General features: G+C 44.2%; 1 protein-coding gene and 2 pseudogenes across 1 annotated transcript; 2 read left to right on the top strand and 1 right to left on the bottom strand.

The window, feature by feature from the left end:
* The first annotated feature begins 1071 nt into the window (after positions 1-1071).
* Positions 1072-5724, top strand: LOC127675531 (vesicle transport protein GOT1B-like; annotated as a pseudogene).
* Positions 5725-5937: 213 nt separating this feature from the next.
* LOC127675528 (ubiquitin-conjugating enzyme E2 E3-like) lies at positions 5938-6624 on the top strand (annotated as a pseudogene).
* Positions 6625-10930: 4306 nt separating this feature from the next.
* Positions 10931-11461, bottom strand: LOC127675684 (ferritin heavy polypeptide-like 17). The gene has a single exon (XM_052171751.1). The coding sequence runs from the start codon at positions 11459-11461 to the stop codon at positions 10931-10933; it is 531 nt and encodes a 176-aa protein (XP_052027711.1).
* Between the last annotated feature and the right edge of the window lie 1788 nt (positions 11462-13249).

The following is a 13249-nucleotide window of genomic DNA, read 5'->3' as shown; positions in this document are numbered from 1 at the left end:
GAATGGCTTATACAGCATGATCATGCATGTCCTGGGAATACTTCTACTCCTGCCCATTGTGGTAAACTTGCATTTGGCGGCCCAAATACATAGCTTGAAACTAAAAAGGGATTCCCAGAGAATCATTTACAGGCTCATAGCCAATGATTGGTAAATTCTGTACAGTGCCACACCAACCTAGGGCAGAATAGCATTGCTTTTGAAAATGCTAATTCCATGACTGGTATGGAATGCATTTTTCGTCAGAATAATTTAAGACAGAGTCAGTCTTGTTTATGAAATAAAAGGGAGAAATGTGGAGAGCTTTTGGTGCAGGTTATAGAAATTTGGCAAGGCCTTGTCACTGGGCTCAAGGAAGTAGGCTCAGAAAAGAATATTCACATTTATGTAATGCAATGATCAAGGTGTAGACAGCCAAGGAATGTGTGACTTCCCTTTTGTCTTGGTAATCCTGATAAGACCCAGACCCAGTGACTTTGGGACTTTGTTTCTTTGCTTTTTTTTTTTTTTTTTTTTGATTGCTACCTGGTGTGATCTCTTTGTTCTTTACCTTGTTTAATCACTTTGTCTTTGATCAAAGAACTGACCCTATTCTCTGCTAGGACCTAAAATGGTATGAAAGCTGGCTTGAAAAAAATTAAAGCCACATAGGCCTTAGCACAAGTTGGAGTCATGTCATAATGTTGTCAATTCATCTTTTTCTTTTCAGTCTTCACTCCTGCCCTTGAGACCCTGATGACTGACTGAGCTGGCTTGGTCCAAGCAGAAACAAAGGAACAGAAAACTCACCAAGCAAAGGAAAAACCAGATTCATCACCCAGAACTATAAATGACTAGATTCCAGCATGAACACACAATCCTTCACAGCCTGGACAATATGCCTCCACTGGAGCCCAGCTCTCCTCCCACAGCAGTCCTGAATATTCCAACATAGCCAAAGTTCCAGAAAAGGTCCCTGAAACAGCCAGTAAGAAGGTGATAGAGTGTCGTAATGCAGAAATAACACCTGAAAGAAATTTGGGCAAATACAAACATTGAAAAGAAATGAATAAAACTTTTCAAGTTCGGAACATGGAAGGAGAATTAATGAAGGTACCCAAAATGGATAAATTCTGGAAATGAAAAACTGAGAATATGGACAGAAACTACAGTGGCAAGTTTCACCAATGGAACACAAGAGCTGGAAGAAAGACTCTCAGGTATTGAAGACATGATAGAAGAAATGGATACAGCAACTCAAAAATGTTAAATTTAAAAACTAACAGAAAACATACAGGAAATCTCAGATACAATGAAAAGACCACATCTAAGATTAATAGGAACAGAGGAAAGAGAAGAAACCCCTCTCAAAAGCAGAGGAAATATTTTAAACAAAATCATAAAGAAAATTTACAACATGATCAGTGAAGCAGCTTGGATGGAAGTATTCCTGCCAGGTAGCTCCATAGCCTTCAGTGCACAATGCACCAGGAGAGAGTGATCTCCCAGCATTGCTTTCACTTCTGAGCTCAGAGGTGAGATCTCCACCTTTTCTCTGGAGGGGAAGAGCTAGGAGCACAGGGCCATATGATCAGTGGAGCAGCTTGGACAGAGGCCTTCAGGCTTCCATTTATACCAAGGAGCCAGGTGTCTCCTCAGCCTTCTGTGCACAGACCCTGACAGAAGAGAGTTGGTCTCCCAGGTGTATGGACACAGGCTTACAGACCCACAGGAGGGACAACTCCAGGCAGAGACAGCAAGACCAACCAGCACCAGAGGTTACCAGATGGTGAAAGGCAAGCACAAGCACCCTACCAACAGAAACCAAGGCTACCTGGCAACATCAGAACCCAGTTCTCCCACCACAGCAAGTCCTGGATACCCCAACACACCAGAAAAGCAAGAGCTATATTAAAAATCATATCTCATGATGCTGTTTGAGGGTTTCAAGAAGGACTTAAATAACTCCCTTAAAGAAATACAGGAGAACAGGGGTCAACAGGTAAAAGCCCTTAAAGAGGAAACACAAAAATCCCTTAACGAAATAAGGGAGAACATGGGTCAACAGGCAGATACCCTAAAAGAGGAAACACAAAAATCCTTTAAAGAATTACAGGAAAACACAAACAAGTGAAGGAACTAAACAAAACTATCTAGGATCTAAAAATGGAAGTTGAAACAAAGAAAAAAATCTCAATGTGAGACATCTCTGGAGATAGAAAACCTTGGAAAGAATTCAGGAGTCATAGACTCAAGAATCAACAACAGAATATAAGAGATAGAAGAAAGAATGTCAGGTGCTGAAGATACCATAGAAAACATTGACTCAACAGCCAAAGAAAATGCAAAATGCATAAAGCTTGTAACCCCAAACATCCAGGAAATCTAGGACACAATGAGAAGACCAAACCTAAGCATTATAGGTATAGAAGAGAGTGAAGATTTCCAACTTAAAGGGCCAGTAAATATCTTCAACAAAATTATAGAAGAAAACATCCCTAACCTAAGGAGAGAGATGTTATGCCCATGAACATAAAAGAAGCCGACAGAACACAAAACAGACTGCACCAGACCAGAAAGTCCTCCCAGCACATAATAATCAAAACAACAAATGCACTAAACAAAGAAAGAATATTAAAAGCAGTAAGGGGGGAAAGGGCAAGTAACTTATAAAGGCAGGCCTATCAGAATTACACCAGACTTCTCACCAGAGACCAAGAAAGCTTGAAGATCCTGGGCAGATGTCATACAAACCCTAAGAGAACACAAATGCCAGCCCAGGCTACTATACCCAAGAGAGCTCTCAATCACCATAGATGGAGAATCCAAGATAGTCCATGATAACACCAAATTTACACAATATCTTCCCACAAATCCAGCACAACAAAGGATAATTGATGGAAAATGCCAACACAAGGAGGGAAAGTGCACCCTAGAAAAAGCAAGAAAGTAATCTTCTCCCAACAAACTCAAAAGAAGATACCCATACAGGCATAAAAATAACATCAAAAATAACAGGAAGCAACAATCACTATTCATTAACATCAATGGATTCAATTCCCCAATAAAAACAACATACACTAACAGAAATATTTTTCATGTAAATCTTCAAGTTTATCAGAAAATGTTTGTAATTCCTCTTTCAATTAATGTAGTAATTTTTATGTCTACCATTTATCTGCATTATTTTTCGTGACAATCCCCAATTTTAACATGTTTTTATGTATTTCTTCTATTTTATCAGAAATGTTTTCAATGTAACTCTCTGTTTTTACCACAAAATGTTTTTAATTCCACCTTCAATTAATTTAGAAATGTTTTATTTGTCTACCATTTTATCTGTATAATTTAGCAAGAAATAGTCGATTTTAATACGTTTTCTATATATTTCTTGAATTTTGTCAAAATATTTTCCATGCAAATCTTCAATTTTACCTGAACATGTTTATGGTTCCAGTTTCAACCAACTTAAAATTATTTCATGCCTCTCATTTTATCTGTATAATTTTCCATGACAATCCTTGATTTTAACATGTTTTTCTACATATTTCACAAATTTTATGAGAAATATTTTCCATGTAATCTTCCATTCTATCATAAAATATTTCTACTTCCTTTTTCAATTAACTTAGCAATGTTTTTATGTCTACCACTTTACTCTTCAATTTTCCGTGAAAACCGTGCATTTTAACGTGTTTTTCTATATATCTCTTCTATTATATCAGAAATATTTTCCATATAAATCTTCAATTGTATCATAAAATGGTTTTACTTCCTTTTTCTATGAAAGAACATGCTTTTCTGCCGGGAGCCATCCTCACTTAGAACTCAATGCCAAGAACTCTCCATACCAGGAGCCATCCCCACCTGGCTCTCAATGCCAGGAGACTTGGATACCAGGAGTCATTCTCACTTAGATCTCCATGCCAAGAACTGTTCCTACATAAATCTCAAAACCCCCTCCCTTTGAAATTCATCTGTAGATGCCAAGAACTGTTCCTACATAAATCTCAAAACCCCCTCCCTTTGAAGTCCATCTGTAGATACATTACTATAGCAACCCCTTTACACTTCACCGCCTCATGACCCCTCTTTTATCATGCCAACATTCCAACAGCAATAACTAGCTTTACCAGAAATTAAGAGAAACTGTTTCTTAGAAATGATGCCAACCCCCTGGGATTGTTCCCCCCCTTTACCCCTCCCAAACCTTGTATGCTTCCCTTTATATTGACTTGTCTGAAAATTAAAGTTTGACAGCTTGATCAGAACTAGACAGGCTGTCCTGCCTCTCTCTTGTGTCTTGTCGCCCCATCGCCTTTCCTCTAGGTGGCTTAAAGCAACCCTGTTGACTGTCCTGCGGGTCTGGACACTTTTCAAAAGAAAGAAGTAAAAAAGGAACTTTTTCTAACCTGGAAGATGGAGATGCCAATAAAGGCATATGAAGCATACAGATGAGAAAATAGAATGGACCAGAAAAGGAAGTCCCTTGGCATAAGATAGTTTAAATATTAAATTTACACACACACACACACATCTTTAAAAAAACAAAAGATGATGCATGTGGTAGATATACCACTAGTTCCAAAACTTGGCAACTAGGCAGAGGCAGGCAGATCTCTCTTGTGTGAGCTATCTAAACTTAAGCAAAAAGAATCATTACAGGGCTGTGTAAGTGAAAGGACCCTTAAGTAAGGCCAGGTATATGCACTCTATAGAAAGAGCAGGCCTTATTTGCATTCAGTTTATTACTTGCTTTGCTTCCCTCTGTGTGAGTTTATCCTGGCCTCCTTGGGCACTGCATGCCCATGGCACATCCGACACATATTCAGTTACACACTCATACACATGATATTAAAAATAAAGTATTTTATAAGATGCTCCTAAAGACACTTGGCGTCTTGGGCCTGGGCAGCATCGCCGAGGCTCTTCTCGGGACCAGGCTGCGTGGGCAGCGAGGCACCAGGATCCTAGCCTGCGCTGCCAGCATAACCTCCGACTCAGACTCACGGATATGCAGAAAATACGCATGGGCTTAACAGGATTTGGAGCGTTGTTTTTTCTTTCTGTTCGTTGGAATGATTCTCTTTTTTGACAAAGCAGTTGGAAATTGGATATTGGAAATGTTCTGTTTGTGGCCGGTTTGATTTTTGTGATTGGTCTAGAAAGAACATTCAGATTCTTCTTCTGGAAGCACAACATGAAAGTCACTAGATTTTCCTGGGCGGTGTGTTTGTGCTTCTTATTCGTCGGCCTTTCATAGGCATGATCTCTGAAATTTAGGGAGGGATTCTTTCTCTTGTTCAGGGCCATTTTTCCAGTGGTAGTTGCCTTTTTCAGAAGAGTGCCTGTCTTCAGATCCTTCCTAAATCTCCCTGGAATCAGATCATTCGTAGACAAAGATTGAGAAAGCAACAATGGGATAATAACAAGGGAGCTGAAGAACTTTAAAAATGTATTATTTATAAAAGCCGTTTTATGGTGCTTTTGGATCTTAAAAAAAAAATGTTCCTAAAATAGGGGAAGTCCTACTTAAGCAATTAAAATAGACACTATCGTCGGGCCCTCATCTAGAATCAGGGACTTTTAGGAATTTATGGAGAATATCTTACACTGAAGCCTGTGTTTCTTGGAGCGCCCTGGAGTCTCCCGGGTCCCGGAGCGCCCACTCCACAGTGGCTCCACGAGCGCAGGTCAGTGCCACCTTCCTGCTGCAGCAGTGCAGCACTACACAACCATCTGTGACTTTGGATGTTCCACAGTCCTGGGTCTGAGCCTCCAAGGCTGCTTTTTTTCTGCCTCCTCGCCTAGAGTCCCTGCTCAGATACCCACCCAGGCTGCCTCCATTTTCTCAAGGAAGGTTCCTCGGCACTCTCCCTCCCGCACAGCATAGTGGAACATGAGGGGGCTGCGTGCACGAGCAGCCAAGACATTTATCCCAAACATAACTTCACCAAGATGTCCAGTGACAGGCAAAGGTCAGACCATGAGAGCCCCAGCACCAGCTGTGGCAGTTCAGATGCAGACCGGGGAGACCCTGCTGCTCCAGAGCCTGGGGAACAGGAAGAAAGAAAACCTTCTGCCACCCAGCAGAAGAAAAACACCAAACTCTGTAGCAAAATGCCTTCTAAGTTACCCACTAATGCTAAAAGAATTCAGGAGCTAGCTGAGATCTCCCTGGATCCTCCTCCTGACTAAGGTGCTGGGCCTAAAGGAGATAATATTTATGAATGAAGGTCAACTATACTTACTTCACAAGCTTCTGCATATGAAGGTGGTGTCTTTTTTCCCGGACATCACATTTTCTTCAGATTATCCATTTAAGCCACCAAAGGTTACCTTCCATACCAGAATCTATCACCACACCATCAACAGTCATGGAGTCAATGCCTGAATTCTCTGAAAGACAGCTGGAGCCCTGTTTTGAATATTTCAAAGGATGTGTTCCCTATTTGCTCCCTTTTGACAGTTTGCAACCCTGTGGATGCTCTGTTTGGAAGCACAGCCACTCAGTATTTGAACAACAGAGCAGAACATGGCAGGATAGCCAGACAGTGGACAGAGATATGCAACATAATTCACATAATTTGTATGCAGTGCGAAGGAGCAGAAGGACTCTTCCCACTTTTGTACACAAAAGCCTGAAGCTAAAGGAATAAAGGGAGCGGTGACCTTGGAGAGTAACTCCTTATGCAAGTAAGCTTCCCACCTGTAAAGAGAAATTAAAGTGTAGGGCAACGTGTGGTGATGTCTGCCTTTAATAACAGCACTTGGGAGGCAGAGGCAGGTGAATCTCTGAGTTCAGGTCAACCTGGTTTACAAAATGGGTTCTCAGATAGCCAAGCTATTGCAGTAAAAACCAGAAAGCTGGTAGATTTGCATTTGAATGCAGGGGCCTTGTGGCAGCACCACCATGCAGAAAAACTTGACAGTATAGGCAATTTGATTCTGACTTCAGAGCAAGGATTGAAAAGGGAGGATTGTGGAATTTCCCTCTGCAGCTAAGGAGAAGTGTCCAGGCCAGGCGTGTGTCATGGGAGTGTCCCTGCATGGAGGCCCAGAGAGGCCAGTGAACTAAGCTTTAAGGTTAAGCTTGGATTGCCTTGGAGACTCTGAGAATTAGAGATGCCAGAGTTGCTGTATACCTGTTGAGGAAAGCTGCTACCAGGGGATGGAATCAGCCGAAGAGAGAAGTGCATTGCAGTCTGTCACGTGGTTATTAGTAATCATTCTTGTGCATGTTTGTAATGAACATCAGAAAAAAGACCAGATTGAAGTACAGAATGTACAAACCACTGAGACTGACATGGTTAGGGCCACTGTCAAAGCTTGTGCTTGGAGATGTCCTTGTTGGGGAAGTTGATGTCCTTACAGAAACACCTGAGGTGCACTCAACTAAGAATATGGTACCCTTGTGAAAAGATCCCACCCAGCTATGCTTCTGTATTGTGAAAGAAAAGTGCCTAAGGACATTTGGGATGCCACAACGCTACAACACAGAAAGCTGTTAAACTGGCAAAAGGGAGCCAAGGTTACGCCAGGCTGACAGCTAAACTAGGCACTGTTGCCACGATGGCTTTAAAGTCATGTAAAGTCACATACAGTCACACGAAGTCACATGCAGCTGTAAGAGTAAAGGGGTCATGCATGGACTGTTCCCTCACAGTTTCAGAGAACCCCTGGGGTTAGGCAGTGTGTGGAAGACAAGTGCGTGTATGAAGGACCTGCGGGACAAGAGACCCTAAGAAAGCCAACCATGCAGCTCTGAAAATTAAGCCTCAGTTGACATGGAGACCCCAAGATGTTGGAGATGCCAGTACTGTGCAACATCTATTCAGCATGGCTGACTTCGGAGGATGGGCCCAGCCCAAGAGATAGATAGTATGCTAAAGGCAGCAAAGCTGGGAGGGTGCAGCTGTGTAAGCCCTTTGGTATCAACCATGGAGGTACAGGGGATGGCATTGGCCCTGCTGGGTTTCAGTACTGATTGGTGCAACTTTTTCCTCATTATGTCTATAGTCATCCCTTTTGAAATTGTAGGGTATATTCTATTATATATGAGAAATATGTCATTTAACTTTTTATTTTATAAGGAGTAACAATTAGGAGATTGCCTAGTGTCTCTAAAGAGACTTGAGGGGTTTTCTAATTTCATTTTTTTTTTACTTATTCAATTTGCATCCCGATAAGTCCCCCCTCCCTTTACCTGAAACCACAACCTTTCTTTTCTAAGTGGGTTGGGGCTTTCTGGGTATTCTCCATCCTAGTACTTTAAGTCTGTGAGGCTAGGAACATCTTAAGCAATGTAGTGATGATGGGAAAAATATGGAGGCTCTTAAAGTTAGACTACATTCATTTTGAAATATATATATATATTATAATATATATATTCAGAAGACAATTGGTACCACGCAGTGGAATGTGGTGTTTTCCATGGGATGACACACCATAGTATCAGGTATTTGAATACTTGGTCCCATGTGGTGGCACTGTTCTGAGGAGGCTCGGGGGTTTGATCTCGTTGGAGGACATATGATACTGGCGGAAGTCTTTGAGAGTTAGGAGACCCACCATTTCAAGCTTGTGCTCTGCTTTGTATTAATGGTTTAAGATGTGAGCCCTCAGGTTCCAATTCCACTGTCATGCCTTACTCCATCTTAATGGACGCTAAAACTCTGGAAGCATGAACCAAACAAACCCTTTCTTCCACAAGTTACCTTTGATATAGTATTTTATCATAGAAATAGAAAATAGCTTAATATACCAGTGGTCTTCTCCAGGGTGTGCACCTTAAAATAGAGAAAAGCAGCACGGGATTCATCAGCCTTGCTGACAGTTATGGCAGATGTTATAGATGTTTTGGGGTTTTTTTTATTGTTGTTGTTTTGATGATTTCCTTACCCATTCTCCAGCAATGAGGGCTCATTTCCCCAACTGTTTTGTTTATCATGTTTTTAGTAGAGGTTATAGTTATTCTCATGATTTTACCATTTGTATGTTAGTATATAATCATCAAGTAGCTGCCCTGGGCCTTAGACCTTCGTGGCCAACTGAGGTCTGCAGCAGCTTTCTGTGTACGCCCTAATGGCCCACCCCTGAAGGTCTCTTTCTGTTTGACACCCTAAAAACAGCACCATAGCAGTAGGCAGGCACAGCAATAGTCACTATAAAACCTACTGACAGTCTGTGTTGATTTCTGAGACTGAGTCCTGGAGGAGGGTCAGGCAATCTTAAGCTCAACCATTAGGAAAGCAGGGACGGCTATTTTAGGAGCTGCCACTAGGGTTGTGACATGCTCCTCCAGGACACATCAGCTGTTACAAATTGCTAAAGACTGGCAGAAATGGTATGCCTCAGGAACTGGTAGGGAACCTGAAAGGTGGAATGCCCTGGAAGTCTTTAAGCCCCCGACTGTGAGACCCCTTAGGGAACTCCAGCTCTGGGGGTGGGGGTGGGGTCTTTCCATCCTCTCGATGGAAGCTCTTTGTAAGTTCTAATAAAATTTGTCATTTTCATTCTCCTTTGTCTCTATTTGGGACTTCCACACTCTTCCCCTTACTTTAAATTCCGTGTCCTGACACTCTTGTTTCTTTCATGTGTTGGTCTTCTGCTTCTCCTGGAAACCCATTCGTTGTTCATCCCACAGAACTAAGTCGCTTAATTGTCTAGATGTCCACCCCTATCTTTTTTAAGAATTAATTTATTTGTGGGGTGGTGGGCTGTGATAGGCAGCCTGGCCACTGGTAGAGCTCAGGTTTAAAACCCTGGTGACCCAGCAGGTGACTATCGCCTGCAAGGAAAGATAGGTGTTTGGCTACACTCCTTGGGACCCTGGCTCCTGTCATGTAGCTACAGCTCCCAACCCCCGACCCCCATCCCCCATAGAGAGGTCTGTGCTCAGCAGGCACATAGGAGGAGCACCAAGCCCTCCCACCTGCAGATAAGGTACCCCAAGCTCTCAGCCCCTGACCCATCCCCAAACTGTATATAGGAGTCCTATCCAGAAAGAATAACTGTGTGTGAGAACTACTCCGTCCTCCGAGAGCTTCTGTCAACAAGAGCTGTAATGCTGCCCATTGGGAAGAAATCAGCTCTCCCAAAACACCACCTGAAGCTGCCCCGCCTCCTGGCTCAGCCCAGTGCAGCCTGACTCAGTGCTGCATGATGTGGAGCAGCTGAGACAGCATGGCAGAGACTGAGGTGAGGCCAGCTGCAGCAGCAGGGGTGGTGGAGATTGTGGAGACCACTCCCCCTTCCTGCTCTTACTCTCTCCCCTTTGCCTGAACACTCACACCCAGATGGCCAGAGATCTCTCTGGAAAGCCTCCAGTACACAAGCCCGCATTTATTTATTTACTGTACATTCCGATTGCTGTCCCCTCTCAGTTTCCCCTTCATACACGCTCTCCTCCTATCCCCCTCTCACCAACAGTCTTCTGGATATTCAAAGTTAAAAAATAATGGGAAAACTGTGGAGATATTCTCCAGACCACCAATTTTACAACTCCAGTGAGATCCACATTCATTTTTCCCACAGAGAGAGGGATTTTTGGTAGTGGTGTAATTTTATGGGACCGTCTCCTGTACCTCAGGAGGGCCTCCACCTTGCTATCAAGCAGAGGATGGCAATGAATACTTGATATCCCTGCCTCTAACTCCATGGTGCTGTGATTTCAGGTCTGCACCACCATATCCCTGCTTATTGCCATGGTTGAGATGCCTGCTACGGTTTCCTGAGTACTATAAACACTGTGACGAGTGGCTACACCCCCAGTCCCCAAAGTTAAGAATTTAAACATCAACTTCAATTTTGCTGCAAACAAACAAATTTTATTTTAATCAGAAACAGAACACGAGTGAACTTTGCTTCAAAACCGACGTGAACATCAGGTGTAATGACCAGAGACAGACCCCATGGCAGAGGGGCATCCCGGTTCAGTCCACTTGAAGCTTTATGACAGGCTGAGCTTTTCAAAGAGGTACTCGACCATGTTATGCTCTCCATCCCCCATCTGGCGCAGGGTGGTCAGGTAGCCGCTCATCTCCTTCAGAACTTGGACCTGCTGATCCAGGCAGTTTTGCTCGAGGAATTGGCAGAGGTGGTCGTCGCCTTTTTCCTTGGCCACTTTGTGCATGTTCAGCAGGCTCTGGTTGATCATCATCTCCATGTGGAAGGCGCATTCCAAGGCCTGGAAGCCCCCATACCAGCTCTCGCGCTCTGGTCTTGCGAGGTCACGAAGGTTGACGCAGCCTCCACGCTTGTTCTGCAGGTTCATGAACATCTCGGCCCTGCTCTGGCAGCTGTGTGACTTGCTCAAGAAGAACCGCTTGAAGTTCTCCTGGGCCACGTCATCACGGTCGAAGTAGACGGCCATCGACATGTACATGTAGGAGGCATAGAGGTCCAGCTGGACATGGGTGCTGATGGCATCCTCGCAGTGCCAGTCATAATTCTGTCGCACTTGAGAAGGAGCTTCGGCCATGGCGGTGGCACTTACACAACAGCCTCAGCAGTTCCCACCTGCTCAGAGGGGCAGGTCGGGTCCAAAGAACACAGTCCCACAGTCCCAAAGCACCTCTGAAGAGACCAGAGGGATTCAGCTGGAGCCGGAGGCAGCAGCCAATATGGCTGTTCCCACCCAACGACCTCGGTATTTAAGGGCAGGGTTTACAGGAAGAGGCGGGGCATCAATGGAAATGAGTGTTGACAACCAATCAGGACATTGTTTTAGCCCCGGGGATTATTGGGGGGTGGGACATCAGCGAAAATGAGTGTTGGTGACCAATCATGGGGAAGAGCGGGGCATCAGCGGAAATGAGTGTTAGGGACCAATCAGGACGTTTCTACCCCACGGGTCATGGGAGGGGTGAGGCATCAGCAGAAATGAATGTTGGCGACCAATCATGACTTTTTTTCATCTTCTGGGCTTATGGAACAGGGCATCGGCAAAAATGAGGGTTTGCCCCTAATCGTTAAATTATTTTAGCCCAGGGCTTATTGGAAGGGAGAGGCATCAGCGGAAATGAGTGTTGGCGACCAATCATGACATTGTTTCAGTCCCAGGGCTTATTGGAGGGGCGGGGCATCAGCGAAAATGAATGTTGGCGACCAATCATGACATTGTTTCAGCCCCAGGGCTTATTGGAGGGGCAGGGCATCAGCAGATATGAATGTTGGCGACCAATCATGACATTGATTCAGCCCCAGGGCTTATTGGAGGGGCGGGGCATCACCAGAAATGAGTGTTGGTGACCAATCATGACATTGTTTCATCCCCAGGGCTTATTGGAGGGGCGGGGCATCAGCGGAAATGAGTGTTGGCGACCAATCATGACATTGTTTCAGCCCCAGGGCTTATTGGAGGGGCGGGGCATGAGCGGAAATGAGTGTTGGCGACCAATCATGACATTGTTTCAGCCCCAGGGCTTATTGGAGGGGAGGGGCATCAGCGAAAATGAGTGTTGAAGATGAGGTCAGAGAGGAAAGAGACTGCAGCAGGTTTCCTGCTACACAGCTGAAGATAAACCTGGGAGAAGGTTTGGATGTGGAGTTACAGAAGGAGAAGTATGAATTGGGCTTCAGACTTCAGTCAATTGCTTTCTCAGGCAGGAGTCCTCCTTGGGTGATCAGGGGGTGGCTGTGGGTTTTGGAGGCTGAGACCAAGCAAGGACAAAGGAGGTTGGAATGGGAAGATCTGTGGACACCACAGAAAAGGAAATCAAGGGGCAGGGTGGGCAGTTAAGGCTGCCATAATTATTCTTCAGAAGAGCTGGGGATGAGACTGCAGTTAGGATCTGGGGAAACAGGAGAGGAGAAGATCTTCAGTCAGCCCATTAACCGTGTTCTTAACTATCCTGATCCACTTGAGATGTACTGAAGCAAGCAACTTTAGATCGAGCACATAGTCTCCTGTGCTCCCTGGTAAATGGAGTTAGGTGAGTCACCACTGCTGTAACAGTGCATAGATTTCTGCAAATATGCCATCGTGAGGCGCTTGAGTCACATGTCAGTTTGTGCTACAGGGATGGCACAGAGCACTGCTTCAGTTATACAGGCCTATGCTGTGATCTCCTATCCATTCTTGTTCAGTTAGGGTTTGGGTAAGTGCTACTGGAGCATTCTCAGGTCCTCTGCTTTCTTGTCGGTTATCCTCATGTAAGGGACAGTGCTTCTTGGTAAGCTGCATCTAGGAAAGTAAGTTCTGCTTTGTAAAAGTAGCATAATCTTCACTGTGTCCTTAACAATCACTGTACATTAGGGTCTTACGTGC

This window comes from Apodemus sylvaticus, chromosome X (assembly GCF_947179515.1).
Source record: "Apodemus sylvaticus chromosome X, mApoSyl1.1, whole genome shotgun sequence".
Lineage (NCBI taxonomy): Eukaryota > Metazoa > Chordata > Mammalia > Rodentia > Muridae > Apodemus > Apodemus sylvaticus.
This window is presented reverse-complemented; position numbering and strand designations above follow the sequence as displayed.

Excerpts from the sequence above, each read along its gene's own strand:
- LOC127675684 (XM_052171751.1), bottom strand. The coding sequence starts at position 11,461 with ATGGCCGAAGCTCCTTCTCAAGTGCGACAGAATTATGACTGGCACTGC.